This window comes from Carassius carassius, chromosome 13 (genome assembly GCF_963082965.1).
Source record: "Carassius carassius chromosome 13, fCarCar2.1, whole genome shotgun sequence".
In the NCBI taxonomy this organism is placed as follows: Eukaryota; Metazoa; Chordata; class Actinopteri; order Cypriniformes; family Cyprinidae; genus Carassius; species Carassius carassius.
Window position 1 is genome coordinate 20,129,767 of NC_081767.1, and position 20,334 is coordinate 20,150,100.

Here is a 20,334-nt window from a genome sequence, read left to right on the forward strand (position 1 = left end):
TAATCTATTTAATTAGGTATATATAACTAGTCAATAAATAAATGAATGAATCAAATAAAATTTACATATCAAAGGAAAGGATTAAAGAACTCACTTAATAAAGTGAATTGGTCCAAATACTGCTGTATAACATACAAAAGTGGTTTCTGCCTTAAACATTTTAATTCATGTATTTAACGTTTTGCTATCAAAATAAGAAGATTAATTTAAAATATTTTGTTTTTCTGTAAATAAAAAAAAAAGTTAAAAGGAATTCGCTTCGTTGTAACTACAACTCCCATGATGCATCGCGCGTGGGTCTGCTAGCTAACTGCTAAGCAAACGTGGGAGCAGACAGGCGCAAGCAATGTTGATTTGAGCACTGTTGTTTAAAATCTTGAAAATGAGTTCTTCAGACGAGACGAGTAAAGGCACAAAACGACCCGCTTCTCCAGATGACGTATGTGGTTTCCATCATCATGCATTTTTTTAATTTGCTACATCTGATTTGACATTTTGGTGAACCATGTTAGCAGATTGTTAGCAATGTGTTCTAACTCTTTATAAATGTTATTAGTGTGACGAAGGATTGATATATGCATGTTATTAGTGCAATAGCTGCCTGTTTGCTACTATATTGCGTTTTCTTCAATAATAATTTTTTCATAATATCTACAGTACCAGATAATTCAGTTTTTCAGGTTGTTATATCTGTTAAGACTTTTTCTGCATTCATAGATCTACGTTATTTTAAGTGGGATATATATATATATATATATATATATATATATATATATATATATATTATAATGTGATGCTTTACTGTAACGCACTAATGACTCAACTGAATCCGTTTTGACCTGTTAATGCAGACAGGAGCCGCACAATGGGGTTCGGCAAATTTAGGGACAGACGAAAGGAAGCAGAAGTTTTTGAGGCTGATGGGAGCAGGAAAGGTACGTTGCTTTCGGTCATTAATACTCATTTCTTTGTTTCAGAATTTTTTTTAATTTGAACATAACCACCATCACACGTTCTTGTTTCGAATGTTTTCATGTCCTGACAGAAAGAGCACACTGGACGTCTTGTTATTGGGGATCACAAGTCAACGTCTCATTTCCGCAGCGGTGAGTCTCTTGGGTGGAAGTGAAGAGTTGCTGGATTTGAATGCTTGAAGGTCCAAAAAGTGATTGCAACCTCCTATTGTGCTGTGTGGAGATCAGATGACATCCTGCGCACCACATATCTTTTTCCAAACAGTGATCGCTGGTCAGAGTTAATGCATCCACTGGTAATGTCCTGTCATTTATTGAGCACATAGGACCAGGTTACAATGCAATCTCCACTTGTAAAATATAAAACGACTACCTTAATCCACTGTTTTACTGATATACTCTGAAACCAGACATGAGGGAGTAATTAATGTTATGGGAAAGTTTTGAATGTCTATCAATGCTATATCAGTAACATTGGGAATATGGGCCAATACTGATGGCCTTTAACTCTGTGTAATGAAGAGAGTATATTTTGTGTATTTGTGTGTCTGCAGGGGCAGAGGATCGGAAGATTAATGATGAGCTTGAGCACCAGTATCAGCAGGGTCTGGATGGGAAATTATCCGGGAGGAACAGGAGACACTGTGGCCTGGGCTTTAGTGAGGTCAGAGCTCTCTCTCATAGGCTGCGGGTCGGCATAATGTTGATCAGTTGAGACTTGTGTATTGTGAATAACTCCTGGTAAGCTTTGCCTATGACTGAGATGTACTGTATGTACACACGTGACATGATCGAGTCTGTTGTTGATGTGTTGTGAACTGTGCTTCCTCTTCACAGCCCGATCCACCTGCTGAGAGTGCGAGCGCCGCTGTACCCGAGAAGTCAGAGAGTTCAGAAGAGGCCCCTGAACAACCATCAGAACCACACGAGGACGAGAAAACACCTTCATCCAACACAGAGCTCAAGAAACAGAAACAGCACACAGACTCAAAGGAGGACAAGAAAAATACTTTAAAAATGGCATTTGTAAAATCCACATAAATGGCTTCGTCATTTCTTGATCTCCTAAAATGTTCCAGTGAGGCACTGAGAGTGAGAGCACATTTTGTATTTCCGTTAAAATTTGGAAAATTGCGGTTTTCAGTTTGAAATGTAATCATGTCTGTTGTCAGGTTATGTGGACTTGCCTGGTCTTCTTCTCTACAAACTAAAGGCATAGTTCATACAAGAAGTGAAGCGCCGGTCTCAGTCTACTCAGCCCTTATGATTTCAAATACATATGAGGGCGAGCAGATGAAAGTTTTCACTGAACTACTGAAGAATTATCAAGAAAGTGAGGTACAGTAATTTGCAGACAATGTCACTTATGTGTATGAAAATATAAATAAAGAGTAAAAATTCTGTGATTGTGATTATAAAACTAAAAAGCTTTTAAACTTTCCATACACACACACGTGTGTGTTTCAAAAGGATTTCATAAAGACAAAAAAATTAAAGATGTCCAGCTGAAGACAGCAATGCATGTCTACAAACTGATATGAAAAGAATATACAAATTGAATAATGGTATATCTGGAACCTCTATTATGTTTTAATAAGACAGGAAATAACTTTATATGTAATAACTTTGTGGCATACAAACTTTAGAGCATGAGCGCTATAATAGCCGCTATAAAAGCACCGCTATTATACATGTGAAAATTATGAATTTTTTATGAAAAATCCAATACTATGAATATGACAGTTTTGCTGAAATGAAATTTTATATTTTTTATACAATAATACACAACACCTCAAAAGAATAAGTACCTTAAGTCACGATTACATGGTGATAAAAATAACATCATGCAAAATGAAAAAACTTTGTCAGCTATGTCAGAATTGTAAAACTAAAAGTTTAATTTCAAAGTGCTCACCAGTAAAATTAATAAAACCAATCTAACATATAAAAAGTTATAAACATCAGAGAACCTGAATTATTGAATGTGAATCATAAATACTTGGTACAAAACACACACACAAAAAGATCTTTGGGTTCCCCAGAAAGCTTCTCAACACTTTTTTAGCCCTCAGACATGTCTTTGGCTGCAAAACAAAACATAAAATTTCACTTTTAAATATCAGGATGGCAGTGTGTATGTTAAAAAATGATAATATTCCCAGAGATGCTGGATAATGTCTCACCTGTGACCTGCTTCCTCTTGGTGGAGGCCTCTGTGGCGAGAGCTCGCTGAACGCCCATGATTCTCTCCTGCTGCTGCAGCTCTTTATCCAGCTCACTGAAATCTAACTGCTCTGCATCCATGGACCTCACACTACAACGCCACAACAGAAGACTCTAGAACATCTAAATACATCATCCTTTTACATCTGCTTAAGTCTTATTTCCCACCATACCTCGACTTAGACAGTAGGCTTTTAATCTTCACTACGGTACGAGAACGAGTCTCCTTCTCTTCCGGACTCAGTTCTTCATCGGACTCCACATCCATGAGTCGCTCTGGGATGGACACCTTCTGTGGCGTAGACAGCTGGAATCCCACAATACACGGAGTATATCTCAAATAATACAAACCAGAGATCTACAACGTAATGGTTATAATTAACTATACTTTAAAAGCCAGTTCATACGTGATGTAATTATTAAAATTTATAAGATTTCTAAGTTATCTTACGTAATCAAAGCTTTGCTGATAATACTGTTATACATAATCTAAAACATACGTTTGGTCATCTGATTGATAGTTTATATTTTTGAGCAACTAATTCAGTTCGTGGTACATGTTTTTTTGGCAAACGTTTCAAATTTTTATTAAGTAAATGTAAGAATACGTTTTATATTTATAATAGTTCAAGATGAACACATCTTGGACAGAAAAACAACTTAGCTTTACTTTAATATCCATACATCATTATAATTATTTATATGAAACTTAATTATATGTTTCAAGGAACATTAATTTGTAAATTTTTCAATAATCATTATATTGCATTGCATTATATTTTGCCCCCCACAATAAAAAATCTAGAGCTTTGATCATAACATTTAAAGTTAATTGAATCTTTAGACAAAATATGAAAAAACTTATATATCTATATCTACCAATTATATATCTTAGTAAGATCATATTTTATTTAAATAATTAAAACATCTTTTTTTTTTTTAGGTGGAATATTATTTCATAAATCAAGCTTTACAGGTATACAACCCAACTGGGAAGGATTGAATCAGGTGATTTTGATTTGTCAGCAAATGTCACTCAAATTTGACTGTACCTCTCGAGTAAGATCGAACTCAAAGTCCACAGGCTCCAGATCCAGCTCCTGTGTGTTCACTGGCCGGGCCTCAACAGTCAGCCATTCATCTGATCCCAGCCACTGTGATTTGGCAGGTAAGGCCTGTTCTGGTCGCTGCAAATCAATTTTTTCCCATTCCAATTAGGCCAAAGACAACAATATACAGCTTTTATGCACCACACACACTCCAATACCCCTGGAAATGAGCCTTGATCCAATATATAAAACTTCATAAGGGTCAGACCCACAATATCTTTGTCAAATCAAAAAGATGAATAAAGGAGCTGATATCTATTTTGAACTTAAAAATTGCTGGCAATTCAACTGTTCCAAACAAGCTATGTGAAATATCTTTAGTTAACAGCTTGTGGAAAATCAAATGATGGCTACAAAGTCTTTCTGGCAGTCATTTTAATGCGTTTGTAGTTTCATCTGCACTTAAAGGAATAGTTCAGACCTCCAAAAATGAACATTTGCTGCAAATGTACTCATCCAAGATGTAGCAGTACATCACTTGCTCACCAATGGATCCTCTGCATTGAATGGGTGCCGTCAAGAATGAGAGTTCAAAAAGCTGATTAAAAACATCACAATAATCCACAAGCAATTCACACGACTCCAGTCCATCTTCTAACATCTTTTAAAATGAAAAGCAAGTGTTTAAGAAATAAATCCATCATTAAAGCGTTTTTACTTTAAACTCTCACTTCTGATCGAAATAGCAGTTTAAAATTCATAATAATGGTTCCTCCAATGAAGGATCCATCCCATTGTCCTCTCACATCAAAAATCACCATCATATTTGTTTAGAACTGGTTTTGACTGTTTAGTTTTTTTTCTAAACAGTGCTTAATCTGTGCACATTTCTCTCATGATTCAGGCAAAACGAGTTTTTCACTGGAGAAAGCAATATTATGGCTATAGGACTCAGAAGCAACAGCTTGAAGTTAAAAATGTCCAGATGCATTTTTAATGCATTTCTTTTCTCTTCACAAGACGATAACTGATGGACTGATGAATTGATTGGAGTCAGCTGTTTGGACTCTGATTCTGATGGCACCTATTCACTGCATTGGTGAGTAAGTGATGTAACAGATTTAAAAGATGTAACAGAAACATACTCATCTATATCTTGTATGGCCTGAGGGTGAGTAAATTTCTCTTTTTGGATCAACAACTTCATTAAATTTAAGCCTGGTTTTGTTGACAAATTGGTAAAGAGACAAAAAAATATAAGGGGGGGGGGGCAATAACATACAAGCATTAGGAAATTGTGCCACTATTACAAATCACACCCATAACCAAATTACAACATGCTGTAGAATTCTGTAGTTGAAGACATCTAACCATGCATAACAGCTTACAATCAACTTTAACAATTAAACAACCATGCAAAACCATCCATTCATTTACCCACTCACAGGCATGAATTTAGAGGATACACTAACTCAAGTTGTCAGCGATACTTTACATCTAGAAGTACAGTCACATTGCAATGAATAAAAAGTATTTAAAGAAAACTAATTTTATTTGTGCCTTTAGTGCAAACTTCAACATTAGAAAATGAAGAAAATAAGAGGTGATGAGTTCAGAAGGTGATGTACACAACAATATCATATTTGTCTTACAGCTAGTCTGCTATCACAGTTTTGTTGTTATTTAATTATGGTTCTTTTTGTCACGGTATACAGTTCATATCACATCATACAACATCACTGCCTACTGACAAACATGTTAACAGTGATGAAGGTGCTGGTGTGCTTAAAGACCCCATGAAATGCCTTGACATGTGCAGTTTTTTTGTCCTGCATTGATGTACAACTCTTCCAAAATGTCAGGTAAGTCAATTTTTATTTTTATTTTTTGTTTTTAAAAAATTAATACTTTTATTCAGCAATGACACATTCAATTGATCAAAAGTGACAGTAAAGATATTCATAATGTTACAAATAACTAATGGCCACTGAAATTTCCCATCACAGGAATAAATTAGATTTTTAATTATATTATAATAGAAAACTGTTATTTTAAATTGTACTAATATGTCCCAATATTACTGTTTTTACTGTATTTCGATCAAATAAATGAAGCCTTGTTGAGCATTAGAGACTTAATTATAAAATAAATATGTAAAAATGTATTTCCCATTACAATGGGAAGCTGGGGCATATTAAAAGATCTTATCCATTGTGAATTGACTTTCTTCTTGCTAATTTTAGTCAGGTGGTACAATGGTTTGAGGAACATTCTTACTCTATAAAGAAATATTATTTTTTTGGATAAAAATTCAGTCATTCATATTTTTGGTCTGTTTTCCAGAAGTGAAAGCCCCAAGAAATTGTACATTTGGGCTTAAAGTCAAATTTAAGAGCACATCAGCATAGACGGCCTCGAAGCTTTTTAATTCATGGGGTCTTTTTGCCAAAATATCTACAGAGATATAAAGACATTCATGTGTGGGATTTGAACAGTTAAGAGCAAAGTCTGTATCAGTTGATAATGATGTCAAGTTTGTCAGTTTGAAACAAGGGTTTGTAAAAAGTTGCATCCCTCTCACTGGCAGCTGTTAGAGAAACAACAATAAAACATCACCATAATTTATAGAGAAGTGAGTTTCAGTTTTCACTGAGTGAGCCAAACTGGAATTGGTGTTAGTAGATTTAATAGATATTTTCCTAAAATGACTCAAACTAAACTGAGTATTGTAGTTTCTAAATGCTGTAATATGAAAACCATCAGCCAATTCTTTCTCATCCTCTTTTTTAGACATACAGCTGATAGCAGTTATAACTATCTGATAAAGAATGTTCATAATTTGCATCTGAGTGGTGTTAATTGTCCCAGGAATCAAAACAATGGGGCAATGGGCAGCGTGACTCTCTGAAAATGATGTGAACTGACTATTGCAAGGGTTTCCAATTGGATTAAGTGCTTGATTGGAAATGTGTTTACCAAATGCAATCCTCAACATTGATGTAAGCAGTCATTAACTAAGAAGTCAGTCAAAGACTTTAGAGCAAGAAAGCAGCAGAAACACCTCTGAGTGCAGTATATTTAAAAAAAAAGACAAAGGCGATTTTGAGCAAAGGGAACCCACACATCAGGCAGTTCCTGCCGATTACTCTGATTGCAGTAAATTGAAAGGTGGCTAAGTGTTTGATTGGGCAAAACACTCTTTTTGAGCCACAGACGCAGCAATAATGCTTGCTAATCAAGACACAATGGTCCTACTCAAATGGTTATTTCCTACGATTAGCAATTAGCTAACAAAGCAACTGAGTGCAAGCTCTCAAGACCACATTATATGAGCAATAGAGTGCTACAGTCTGGTTCCAAAGTAAAAATCACATTCATGATTTTTAACAATAACCTATAGACTGTTTAAGACTGTTTAAGACTGAATAACTGTTGAAGCCAGTTATTTCAACATATTTTTTAAACAATCCTGTTTAACAGCAGAATTTCTGGTGAAAAACATTTTTCATGATTCTACAAAGAAATCTCCACCATATAGAAAATTGTGAGAATCAAATTGTGTGAAGAAAATGTAACATTGTGTGTCTGACACTTTTTTTGATGCAAATCAAAGTTTGTAATGCTGTAATTCACCTTAAAGCTGGTTGGTTTGGTTCATGACATATTACATGGCCTAACTGAAGAATTATGGGAATCCCCATGGGAAAAATTAATGGTTAAACTACTTCTGGAACCAAAGCCCCTGAAAACAAAGTGGATGGGCGCTGTTGCACTCCATAGTTTAATTTGAAATCATTCTTCAGTGTTTGAGCTGAAGCAGGATTTTCTGACACTGATGTTCAGGTTAGAATTAAGAGGCACTTCACTGATTTATTCTTCTATAGGAGATGATGATTAAGAATGATTGCACACAGAAATCCCTTCATACCAACAATAATTAATTTGTGGTTAATACGAGGCAGCAGGGTCGAAAATTGCCACCATATTATGTTCATACAAAATATAGCTTCACAAATTATTTCAGAAAATAGATTTAGATTATAATAAATAATTAAAAAAAAATGTTTCAAATCCATTGTGAGAGATCGGAAAGGCAGTCGGGGATAATGTTATCCTTTTTTCTTCACATTTGAATATATTCACAGGTCTGTGAAGGAGAAGCCTGGAGTCCATTGCAGGACAGTAACCACTCCATGCGTCTGTCCACACTCTGGCCAATCCTTAAACACACCCACAGCACGGCCCTGTCCCACCCATGGCTTGTTAATGTAAAGCTGAGTTTTGTTCATGGGGCAAAAAGTGTGTTAGCAATTAGCATGTTAGCTTTGTGTTTTGTGGCCTTATCGGGGAGGGCCATAGCGAAGGTCCCTGTGCTTATTGGGGAGGGAGTAACGTACTGATCCTGGGTCAGAGTTGATCGGTCGAGTGGCGGCGCGGGAGCTCACGAGCTGTCGCTCACCCTGACTCAAGTTACGTTTGCGCTCACGCATTAGAGCGCTCTGGTGCCTTTTCATTCTCTCCAGCTGCTCCTCCACACTCATCCTCGCTCTCTGCAGCGGCTGATCTGGCTGAGACTCTCCCAAATACAGCCGCTCCAAGGCACTCTTTGGTCTCTCCTACATGGCACAGGATAAAGACTGAACATCTTACATGTAGCTTTTTCTAGACTTTTTTTCTTATTTATGTATTTTTTTTTATTTCCACAATGCACGAAGACAATCTATCTATAATGAATTAATATGATAATATGAAATAATAAATGTTTGATAAAATAATATCAGGTTATAAAAATGACAATGTTCTATCTATCTATCTATCTATCTATCTATCTATCTATCTATCTATCTATCTATCCATCCATCCATCCATATATCTGTCTATCTAATAAAAATTATGTTTCAATGAATTCATTAATATGATAATATAAAATCATAAATATATATGTATGTATATAATACATATTTCAGAAAATTACATCATATATATATATATATATATGTATATATATATATATATATATATGATATATCTTCTACATTAATAAATAAAACATTTGTATTTAATTTGATAAATTATAGATAAATGTAAATATGAATAAATTAAATGAAGTATCAGTTCTACAGTAATCAGGTGCTCACTGTTGATGATAATGCAGAATCTCCTCTCCTCGGTGAATAGGAAGTCACACCATACTGGTTTATTCTGGAAGAGGAGCCTGACAGGCCTAAGGGATCACAAAAATGGTTCATTTTTTCAGGTAGACTGGTATTACAACTTGGCACTTTACCCCTATGAGCATCATATGTTTTAAAGATAAGCCGAATGATCAAAAGCTGTAATATTTCACCTCTTCTTTGAAGAGTCAGGTAGCCTGCGTCCACTTGATCTGTTCCTGTTCCAGGAAGCTCTGGTTCACTCAGGTAGGACCGCAGTTCCACCTAAAACCCAAACATTTGATTTAATCCTTATTGCAAAGCAATCACAATGCAAAGACTAAAATATTACGGTCACATGGATGGTGATAAAGTTTAAGGAAATTATTAAAAAACTTCTTCTGAAGACATTCCATTATTCAAAAACTACATTTTACTCTTTTTTTTTTTTTTGTACATTTGAGGTTTAGTAAGATGAATTACTTGAATTAAGCATTTTTTTATTATTACTTGGCTCTGTGGAATACTTGATTCTGAACTTACGCCATCCAGCGGTAAGTTATTCCCAGATAACAACCGCCAAAGTGAATAACACACCACTCATCCGGGTACTAATTGTTATCTTGACTGGTACTGTACTACTTATATGCTTATGGAGTCACTCCGCTATCGTTGACTGTCTGACACCATCTTGTGACTGAAAGCACTTAACCACCGCGTGTTACAATGGTAAAAACAAATCTTTTTAGCCATGTAATAAGCGGGATAATGTACATCCAGCCGGTTGTTATCTCAAAATATACCCCTTATTTTAATTTTTAGTTAACAATTACAACACTAATGAAAACAAACTTCACAATAACAATGACCTTCACGAGTGAGTTTATTACCCTGCAGTCTCCATTCACATAGCTGCTTTCTCTGTCACGTTTCCTCTCATCAGATTGTCGCTTGAGGCCACGGACAGAAGTGTGTCTAATGACCGTTGTTTCTTTAGGTAGGGGCGGGACAACAGGGGCTGTGTCCTCATCATAGAGGAGGGGCAAAGGTGGTCTGGGTGGAGCATCATCCTCTTCCTAAAAAACAAAAAAATTACATGCTTAAGTAAACCATTAAATATTGTTAATTAGTTGCTGCCATACAATACAATCATTTTAGGAATAGCACTAGTCAAGTAACTCATACCCATTTGGGCACAGAGTAAGGATTCTGAAAAACCTCATTGTCTAAGGGCAGTGATAACGGACTGGAGGTAAGACTGCGTCGGGGTGACCGCACCTCGACTGCAGACGGGGTCATGCACCGAGAAGGCACTGTTGACTCTATTACTGAAGGCACAAGTTTTCTCTCTGGACACAAAAGCAAGAGTTATATATTAAAAAGAACAAGATCTGTAGTAAATTTATTAACCCTATCTAAACTGTCCATTCATACCTGGGTTCTTGACTGAGTCTATGGTGATTTTGAAGGTTTCTTTGGATGAGCTGAGTCCAGTCATCACGTCCTCTATCCTCCAGAGCTCCCTCCTCAACTGATTTTTCTCCTGAGAACAAAAACACACCAATTCAAAAGTCTCCAAATTGTATTTTTATTCTAGCCAGGATTACTATTAATGAAACTAAAACATTTTCATTACTTGAAATAAAATAAAGGCCTGTTCACACCAAAGAATATCAACTATAACGATAAAGATATCGTTTTTTGTGTGTGTGTGTGTGTGTGTGTGTGTGTGCTTTTCTTAATGCTTTATTTTAACATAAAAAATAAAGAAGACAGAAGAATGACCACAGATAAATTCCACAAGTACATAGAAACATAAACCACAGCTTAATTTTTTTTTTTAATAAATAATCAAGGTTAATGCTCACCTAGTAAGGTTTTCCAAAAAGGTAGGACCTTAGATAAAGATATAGTTTAAAAATCTATTTACCGTATTTTTTGGACTATAAGTCGCATCAGTCCAAAAATACGTCATGATGAGGAAAAAAAAAACATTTAAGTCGCACTGGACTATAAGTCGCATTTATTTAGAACGAAGAACCAAGAGAAATCATTACCGTACCAAAATTGTTGTAACTAATTAGTTACAGTTACTAAGAAAAAATTAGTAATTAAATTACAGTTACTTATGAAATTTTTAACGATTACAAAGGGGATTACATTTGAATATTTACACACATCCACATACAGATTTAACTGATTAATTTCCCAAATTGCACTGACTATTTTGAGACATACCGCTCTGATAATTTCCGGGATGCGGAAATACAGTCTGGTTCGTAGAATCCAGTCATAAAAACGGAATGCCTAACGCGGACGGAATATGCCACATTTTGGATGACTAAATCAAAAGTAGGTCAGTACACTTGAATCAAAACATGACATGGACTAGTGTCTGTGAATATTAAGCCCCACAAATGCAATATATGACTTGCACATTCTGCGTGTCTGTGGAAATCAGGCGCGGACTGGACACCGGGAGAACCGGGACAATTCCTGGTGGCCTGGCAGCCGATTTGGCCCTCTATTTAATATCATTATTGTATAATTGCCTGCCGAATGTACTAAAGCGATCATTTGTGAATCCGCCATTTGATAATTAAATCTCTAATAAGTCATGAATTGTTAGTCATGACTCGCGCGCTCTCCGCGCCTCCGCCAAACGGTTTGGATCAGACTCAGTAATCAATGCGAGAGAGAGAGAGAGAGAGAGAGAGAGAGAGAGAGAGAGAGAGAGAAAGAGAGAGAATGAATAAGGTGGACTGCTGGAGCAGAGAAGCAGAACTAGTGTTCAGGGTTTTAGGTCAGTTTCATCTGTAAAGATGCTTTTTTGTCTTAGTTTTTTTTAATCAAGTAGCAGCACGTTGCTCATCAGTCATCACTCAAAATACTATATAAAGGACATCATTATTATCTGTAGTAATGTTACAGTAGTAATTTAACTGAAAAAAAAATCCGATTTTTAAAAATAGGTTTAGGGGGAGCTACGACAGACACAACCCTTACGAAAATTAACATTTTAATATTTAACTATAAATCCAGAGAAAATGGTTACTATTGTTTAACTGTGGTAACCAAAAATGTTAAATTATTTTAAAAATGTATTTATTTAAAAATAAATACAAATCCATTTGCAAAAAAAAAAAAAAAAAAGGTTATTTTACTTTTATATAGGCTAATAAAAGCATGGTTAATTTTTGTAAGGGAAAAACATGACTCGTTTACAGTATTAGGATTTTTCTATAAAGATATTGTAGTATTGTAGAGTATTGTATTGTAAAGTATAGTTTTGTTCAATCTTGAGTATTAAAGTCATGAGAGAGATGGATAACACGGCAAAATAAAGAGATTGAAGAGAAAAATGGAAGTGAAGGTGCAGTTCAGGAGAGAACTTTTAATTATTTAGCATGTCCCCAAATTAAAGATTTAAACCTTTTTTTTATCTCAGGTCCAAACAAAAAATTGTTTTGTCCATGAATTTGTTTGTATGAGTTTGAATTTTCCAGTCTGAATTTTTTTCCCAGTCCGCCCCTCCTGTAAATTAATGGCAAAGACATGGTTTTATTTACTACACATAGGCCTACTGAAACAGTGTTTTCAACCTCTGCCGCCTCAATATTCCTCATAATTCCTCATAAATCCTAAAACTGCTCTGTCACTTCATGTGCATTTTACTTATTTTGAGAAAACTATCATCATATACAAAGAGACAGCAGTTTAAAAAAACACCAATGTTTCAGGAGTTTATTACACAGAATACGACACATGCTTATTAGATAACTGTATTTAAGTTGATGTTTATGCTTTAATTTATTATTCTTTAATTTCCACAAATTTATAAAAGTAATCAAAAAGTACTCAAAAGTAATTAGTTACATTACTTTAATAAAGTAATTGAAAAAGTTACACTACTATTACATTTTAAACAAGGTAACTTGTAATCTGTAACCTATTACATTTCCAAAGTAACCTTCCCAACACTGGATATAACTGCAGCGCACGTTTATGATAAACAATGTTAGCGTGTGTTGATGTGGATGTTGATATAGTAATCCTTCTTGGTGTGAACAGGCCATAAACATTCATTAAAATCAAATTTTTATGTAGTTAAAGCATACAGTAAATACTAACATAAAATGAGCAAAATAAACTAAAACAATCCAAATAAAATAAATAAATAAATAGTATTCACATGTGTACATGTGTGTATATCTGTATTCATATATTATATACAAATATATTTAAACAATATATTTTTCTTAAATATATACAGGCATGTTGTGTATTTATATATACATATATATATATGTATATATATATACAGTACACACTATGTAAACAAAAACTTTTATGTTGGATGTGATAAAAAAAACTACAGAATGTTTTTTTTATTAATTTTAAATTAAAGGCTAATTTAAAATATGAAACTATGAAAATATGAAAACATAATAGTATTTCAATGCTACTAAAATAACATGGATTCTAGCTAAAGGTGACTGCAAAAATCTAAATGAATAAAAATAATAATAAAACAGCTGATCAAAAAAACGAGAGAAAAACATGATAGCAAACTATAAAAAATAATTCAGAAAGAGAGAAGAAGAAAAAAGACCTGAGGTGATGTGCAGAGATTCATCTGAGACTGCAGGACATCCTTCAGCTGTTCCACTGACTGCTCCAACCTGCTGTAGTCCACCCACGCTCTCTCCATCTCCTGAACAATACAAACATATGAACAAAACCTACTTATCATACATTATATTGAACATCATATCATATAACCTGTGACCCTACATATGGCAAGCTGTTTGGAGAATGGATATTATATTATATTATTATAATGTTAAATTACAGAACAAAACTACACACTGAAATAGTTTTTCTAAAATTGTTGCACTTTAAATCTTCATGTCCTGTAATCCCTAATGTATTAATTTCAGATCATTATGGATTAATGGCGATAGGAATCACTGTAGGTCTAAACCATGTAATATACTCACCGTTGACACTCTAGAAGTGTCAGCTCGAATATGCACCAGGTCCTCTTGAAGGAGTCGCTGCTGGTAGGCGATCTTCTCAGCGTGAGCTGGCTGATCCTTGTACTGCTCCATCTGCTGGTGGGACACATCCAGAACAGACTCAAGCTTGTCCTAGAAAGAAAGAACAGAGATATTAACACTGACAAAGGATCAAAGCCACAGCCGTGCTTTTCTTTGGAAAATGTGCCTCACCTTATCATCCTTGAGTCCACTGAGTCTGAACTCAAGCTCCTGCAGTATTTTGTCTTGTTCACACAATCGACTCAGTGTCACCTGTAGTAGGAAACAGAGCATCATGGTCCAGTTCAGACTAGGGAATTGGGTTAAGGCACTGATTTGTCCTCTATACTCACATCTACATCACTTTCTGCCACCTTCACTGGCTTTGGAGACCGTCCTTTCAGACTCTCTGTCGCACTCACCTAATAAAACAATTTACAGATAAAGGCTCCTTGTCTTAGAGCTCACGAGACAGAAACACATCTATTCAACACAAGCAAAGCAAGACCAACACAATACAATGGACACTGTATCGAAAATCGCAGTGAGACAGTATTCTTCATTTCTAATGCACATATGTAGGAGCTGAAGCTTTCTGGAAGCACAATGGCAAGATGGTGTCTATCGATCTTCATGCCAACAGAATACAGCTGTGGGACATAAATGCAATGTCTAAAATAAAGGCTCCACAGAAAACGCTGCAGGGTCAACTCATAAAAGAAACCCAAGCTCTGGACAAAAATGAACTGGACGGTGTGGGGGAGGAACTAAAAAAAAAAAAAAAGCAAAGCTACAACTTAGCTTAGCTAGTTTCAAAACAGTGCTACCTGAACTTTTTATTTTAGCATTATTTCTCACACAGCCTTGCAGCCAAGCCAGGTTTCTCTCTTTCAAATAGTGCTGGGATTCATTTAAATGAACTGGATCAAAAACTAATTTACAGATGCATATTTAAATCATTTAAATCAGCATCTTAGGTCTTCGTTTTGTAGTGATATGCAGTTATTTCAGGTGATATGTAGTTATTATTATAATATATTTTTTAGCAATAAAAAGTTTCTGGCACTGTTTTTGTAGATTTAGTTACGCTGCTTTACAAAAGTCAGTAAAAATCTTTATGTTTTTCACATTTCTTTTGCTCACCAAAGCTGCATTTATTTGATAAAAATTTAGAAAAACAGATGTATTGTGGAATATTACAATTTACCATTTATTTAAAAACGTACATTTACAATTTAAAACTGAAATATTTAAATCTGAATTTTCACCAGCTGATTTCTTATTATTATCAATGCTGAAAACAGTTGTGCTCCTTAATATCTTAATTCTCAGGATTATTTGTTGAATAGAAAGTTTAAAAGAACAGCACTTATTTAAAATAGAAATCATTTGCAACATTATTATTGAATTAATCAAAAGGGACAGTAAAAACAATGCATCCTTACTGAATAAAAGTATTTTTAAATCTTATTGACCACAAACTTTTACAGTGTAGTTTTATCATTTTAAATGAAGTTGGATGCTGTTAGTCTAGTTTATATTATTTACTAATACTATATTACTAACGGATTTTGTTTGAACTCTTGCTATTTTTTAATAAATCATATCTGCCCCCTTCAATGTAGTTAGCTACTTTTTGTTAGCAGCTTGTAGTGAAGCTAGTAAGTTTTCTCAATAAGTGTTTCAAGAGGAATTAAGAAGCATTTTCCCCAACGCTGATACTGGAGGTCGAAAGGGAAGTTTCAGAGGAATTCTCTACCACTACAACATCTAGGCACACTTACCTGGAAAGCTACACATACGACTGATTACTAGATATCATATTGATGGACCTTATAAGATAAATAGCTTGAAAAGAAAAAAAAATAATGCATTGGAGAATCAGCTGGCTAAATGTGGGTCATTCCCTGCACATGCACTAAGCTTGCCCGTCCCATCCAGACCTGCCGTCTCACACATACCCACAGCACAACATATCACTCACAGAAGGCAGGGAGGATAGGCGTGCAGGTGCCAGGCTTGTGCCAACACAAAGCTATGTGCACCATGTAAAGCAATGGGAACGCGGACACTCTGGATGCTGACAGTGCTTACGTTCCAGAGTGGTCTCAAACCCCCCGCATAGCAGGTTTGTAACACACTGTGAACCATGAGGATCAATGGCTCTAAACTTTTCATCTGTGGCAAATGGAGATAGACAGTTACAGTCAAAGGATGACCAGCCTTGACTGGATACATTACCATTACCATTCTAAGACCGTGTAATTCCTGATTATGCCACAAAGTTAGCATACTAAATGTAAACAGTTTCTGAAATAAAGCCAATTCTTGATTCCTCGCCTCAAGTGAGGTTTCTGTGCTGTGTTAGTGTGTTAATACAGAAGGTAAGACAGGAATAGAGACACAGAAATGGAGAGGTCCCACCTTCAGATCTAAATATTCCAGGTCCTTCTTCAAGTGCACGTATGTGTCATCAGCCTGTAAGAGCAGGGAAAATATTTCAATTGACACTCTTCTACTCTTTAATTAACACTAATCAGATGTTTCATTTATCCACCACACACTTTAGGCTGACACTGCGCTAGCATTAAAGAAATAGCTGGCTATGCATCTGGTACTCCAGCTTTGGGACATACTACACATATCGCACTCATTTTTATTGAACACTGTTCGCATTTACATGCAAGTGACAGCTTATACACACTACCGCTCAAAAGACTGGGGTTGGTAAGATTTTTTTCAAATATGTTTTTAAAAGACTTCATTTATTTGATCATAAATACATTAAAACTGTATTATTAAATATCTTTTTCTATTTTGAAAATGTAAATTATTTCTGTGATGGTAAAGATGTATTTTCAGCAGCCATTACTCCAGTCTTCAGTGTCATGTGATCCTTCGGAAATCATTTTAATATGCTGATTGTGTGATTGCTTGATTTTCTTTTTTTAGAAAGCTTTAACATTCTAAATGTCTTTACTCTCACTTTTGATCAATATATTTCTTCATAAATCGCCCTGACCCCATACCTTTTGAACAGTAGTTTAAATTTACATGAGAAGCAATGTCAACTTTATATACACTTCATATTTCATAGAACATATTTTTAAATAAGTTAACCTTTTCCCCCTTTGGCAGGAAATAGTGTTTGTTTTGAGCATAAACCTAACAATAGGTTTAAGCCTTTAACCTAAGCATAAAGCAAAAATAAGTCTAAAAATTAATTAATATAATATGTAATTTTGCTTCTTAAGTAAATTTATGTTTGTTTAGGCATATATATATATATATATATATATATATATATATATATATATATATATATATATATATATATATATATGTATTATTTTTCTTTTACAGGAAAACAAAACAAAAGTATAGATTAAGAAAATGCTTTTCTGAGTGTGTTATGTTGATATCAGGTTAGAAACAAAATAATATTTGGTAATATTTTACAATAATATTTCATTTGTTAACATTAGTTTATTAATTTTAGTTTATTAACAATTAACAATAATTCTATATCATTTGTTAATGTTAATCTCAACATTTACTAATGATCAAATGTTGTATCTGCACTGCAAAAAATGCTCTTATAGCTTAGATTGTTTGTCTTGTTTCTGGCCAAAATATCAAAAAATTCTAAGTAAAAATTATTGTCTTGTTTTCAGGAAAAAACAAGACAAATTTAAGTGAGTTTTGACTTGAAACAAGCAGAATAATCTGCCAGTGGGGTAAGAAAAATAATCTTGTTTCGTGTTTGAAATAATTTTTTGCAGCGTGTTAATGCATTGCGAATTAACAAACATTTTTAGGTTCATTTCAAGGTTAATAAATGCTGTAAAAATGTATTGCTTATTGTAAGTTCATGTTAGTTAATGCATTAAAAAAATATACCTTATTGTAAAGTGTTACAGAATATTTGTTTGACTTTAGCACAGTCCTTGATGCCAAAGCATTCGTTACAAAGCAAAGTAATTACACTTTGAGCAACATAATATTACTACCAGTAACAAAGCAAGTTTATTATAAAATTACTGCTGAAATGATCTACGCATATCCTGCAACTAGATCAAACCAGAACTTCAGATAAGGCTCGCACAGACTCCAGCGTACACCTGCTACTTCATGCATGCAAACAATTTTGATCTTTGCATCTATGATGTTTGAAGCAACAGCAAAGCATACTCATGTAGTATGCATAATGCCTCAGACCAGTTACATATATAATTCATGCTGACGGTGGGACATCTAGATACAGCCCCTAAGCATGACATGCCATGTTGCAATACAAAGAAGCATCATGTAACAAAGCCAAGGGAGCTACAGAGAGCCAGGCGGGGTAAATAACAGCAGCTGGGCAGGCCGAGCCCTGACCTTCACCCGAGACAACATCTGGAGGTGGGCCAGCGCATTGTTGCGCACACCTGCCATCATGGCTTGGTGTCTCCGTAACTGGATGAGGAGAAGGGTGAGCTCCTCCGGCTGGACCATAGGTTGTGAGGGTACAATCAGGGCAGAGAGAAAGTTATGTGATCAGATTATTTACACAAGTGCCCATTAGAGCCATGAAAACAAGAGGACTGGCTCCACCAGCAGAGGTTTTTTGGGTGTCATTGTACGACATTTTGCTGATATCGTACAGCAGCACAAAAGAGACAAAGTAAACCTTCAAATCTCAATTCAAACTATTTGTAACCGCATAATATACTTTTTTCCCCAAAAGAAACTTACCGTTTTTCCATGCAGGCTGGGTGTACTGACTGTATGTGTGATATAGCCGGATGGAGGCATTGAGCGTCTCTCTACTGTGGCTGACTGCAGCAGGATAAAATGAAAAGAAAATAGATGAATGCATTTAAATATACTTAATCAAAAAACAGACATAAGCAATAAGTCTTTCAGTATGTGTTCATCAACATGTCACACTATAACAACACTATCTCCATTAATTTATAAAAAAAATACAGTAAAAATAGGCATCTATTATTAGATTTTTAAAATAACTTTTTTTCTATTTTAATTTATTCCTGTGGTGGCAAAGGTGAATTTTCAGCAGCCATTACTCCAGAAATCATTCCATTATGCTGATTTGGTGCTCAGAATTTGTTTTTATTATTATTGATGATGGAAAAACTATTTCTGTGGAAACCATGATACATTTTTGCATGATTCTTTTATTAAATATACAGTTCAGAATAACAGAATTTATTTGAAATAGAAACCTTTTGTAACATTATAAGTGTCTTTACTGTCACGTTTGATCAACCTAATCCATTCTAACTGAAAGAAAGTATAAATATGTTTAAACAAAAAAATCTTCCTGAACCCAGACTTGTAAACGTTAGAGTACATAAAAGTGAAAATGACAGTACGCACCTGTGGCGGGGGAGGCGAGGTTTAGCGAAGTCTGCAACGGGAGAGCGAGTGAGGAGACGAGCGGTGGTAAGTGGATCAGGTGAAAGACGATTAACACCTGGGTCTCGTTACAGTGATTGGTGTGGGGAACCGGCATTTTAGCCGGCGGAGGACCAGCGGAGAATGATAGAGACAGGGACTCGTGGGAGTAAGGAGCTGGAGAGCTGCCGACCGAGAGAAACGAAGACTGCAGTAGTGAAACGTAGAAAGAGACTGTGAAGTGTGCGCACCTGCTGCGTTAGTTTGTTTTGTTTTATTAGTATTTAAATAAAGTATCCCACGAGCCCTGTACGCCGACCCCGGCCTTCTTCCTCTTTATTAGACTGACCATACCACACTGGTGCTGAAACCCGGGAGGAAGGAGAATGATTCAGCCATGCAGACTCCGTCAGGATCATCGACATCGCCATTTGCGGACATCATAACATCGCTCGCGGGCCTGCATCAGGAACACCACAAAGCCCTGCTGGATCTG

The 20,334-nt window shown here is 35.2% G+C and overlaps 2 protein-coding genes across 13 annotated transcripts in view; one reads left to right on the forward strand and one right to left on the reverse strand.

Annotated features, from left to right (window-relative positions):
• Positions 1-285: 285 nt before the first annotated feature.
• LOC132156061 (small acidic protein-like) lies at positions 286-2,375 on the forward strand. The gene is made up of 5 exons (XM_059564894.1): positions 286-439; positions 852-935; positions 1,046-1,106; positions 1,529-1,638; positions 1,812-2,375. Exons 1-5 carry the CDS (start codon positions 383-385, stop codon positions 2,013-2,015), a joined length of 516 nt encoding a protein of 171 aa, XP_059420877.1. The 5' UTR covers positions 286-382; the 3' UTR covers positions 2,016-2,375.
• A 401-nt stretch (positions 2,376-2,776) lies between these two features.
• Positions 2,777-20,334, reverse strand: part of LOC132156058 (pleckstrin homology domain-containing family A member 7-like) — an 87,082-nt gene continuing 69,524 nt past the window's right edge. For 6 of the 12 annotated variants that reach the window (XM_059564883.1, XM_059564881.1, XM_059564886.1 and 3 more), the window contains 18 exons: positions 19,176-19,259; positions 18,819-18,926; positions 16,863-16,916; positions 16,533-16,616; positions 14,792-14,860; positions 14,631-14,711; positions 14,400-14,549; positions 14,012-14,113; positions 10,834-10,942; positions 10,585-10,748; positions 10,290-10,475; positions 9,594-9,684; positions 9,385-9,470; positions 8,644-8,862; positions 4,250-4,384; positions 3,371-3,504; positions 3,158-3,288; positions 2,777-3,058 (listed from right to left, as the gene is read on the reverse strand). In XM_059564883.1, the coding sequence (XP_059420866.1) occupies positions 3,036-3,058; positions 3,158-3,288; positions 3,371-3,504; positions 4,250-4,384; positions 8,644-8,862; positions 9,385-9,470; positions 9,594-9,684; positions 10,290-10,475; positions 10,585-10,748; positions 10,834-10,942; positions 14,012-14,113; positions 14,400-14,549; positions 14,631-14,711; positions 14,792-14,860; positions 16,533-16,616; positions 16,863-16,916; positions 18,819-18,926; positions 19,176-19,259 (2,010 nt within the window). In that variant the 3' untranslated portion in view covers positions 2,777-3,035. The remainder of the gene's footprint in view (positions 3,059-3,157; positions 3,289-3,370; positions 3,505-4,249; positions 4,385-8,643; positions 8,863-9,384; positions 9,471-9,593; positions 9,685-10,289; positions 10,476-10,584; positions 10,749-10,833; positions 10,943-14,011; positions 14,114-14,399; positions 14,550-14,630; positions 14,712-14,791; positions 14,861-16,532; positions 16,617-16,862; positions 16,917-18,818; positions 18,927-19,175; positions 19,260-20,334) is intronic. The other 6 variants (XM_059564889.1, XM_059564887.1, XM_059564882.1 and 3 more) reach the window with 5 other exon arrangements.

Bases quoted from the DNA above. Each gene is read 5' to 3' on its own strand.
- LOC132156061 (XM_059564894.1), top strand. From the start codon at position 383: ATGAGTTCTTCAGACGAGACGAGTAAAGGCACAAAACGACCCGCTTCT. The intron at 936-1,045 runs GTACGTTGCTTT...ATGTCCTGACAG, and splicing joins GGCTGATGGGAGCAGGAAAG to AAAGAGCACACTGGACGTCT. The intron at 1,107-1,528 runs GTGAGTCTCTTG...GTGTGTCTGCAG, and splicing joins AACGTCTCATTTCCGCAGCG to GGGCAGAGGATCGGAAGATT.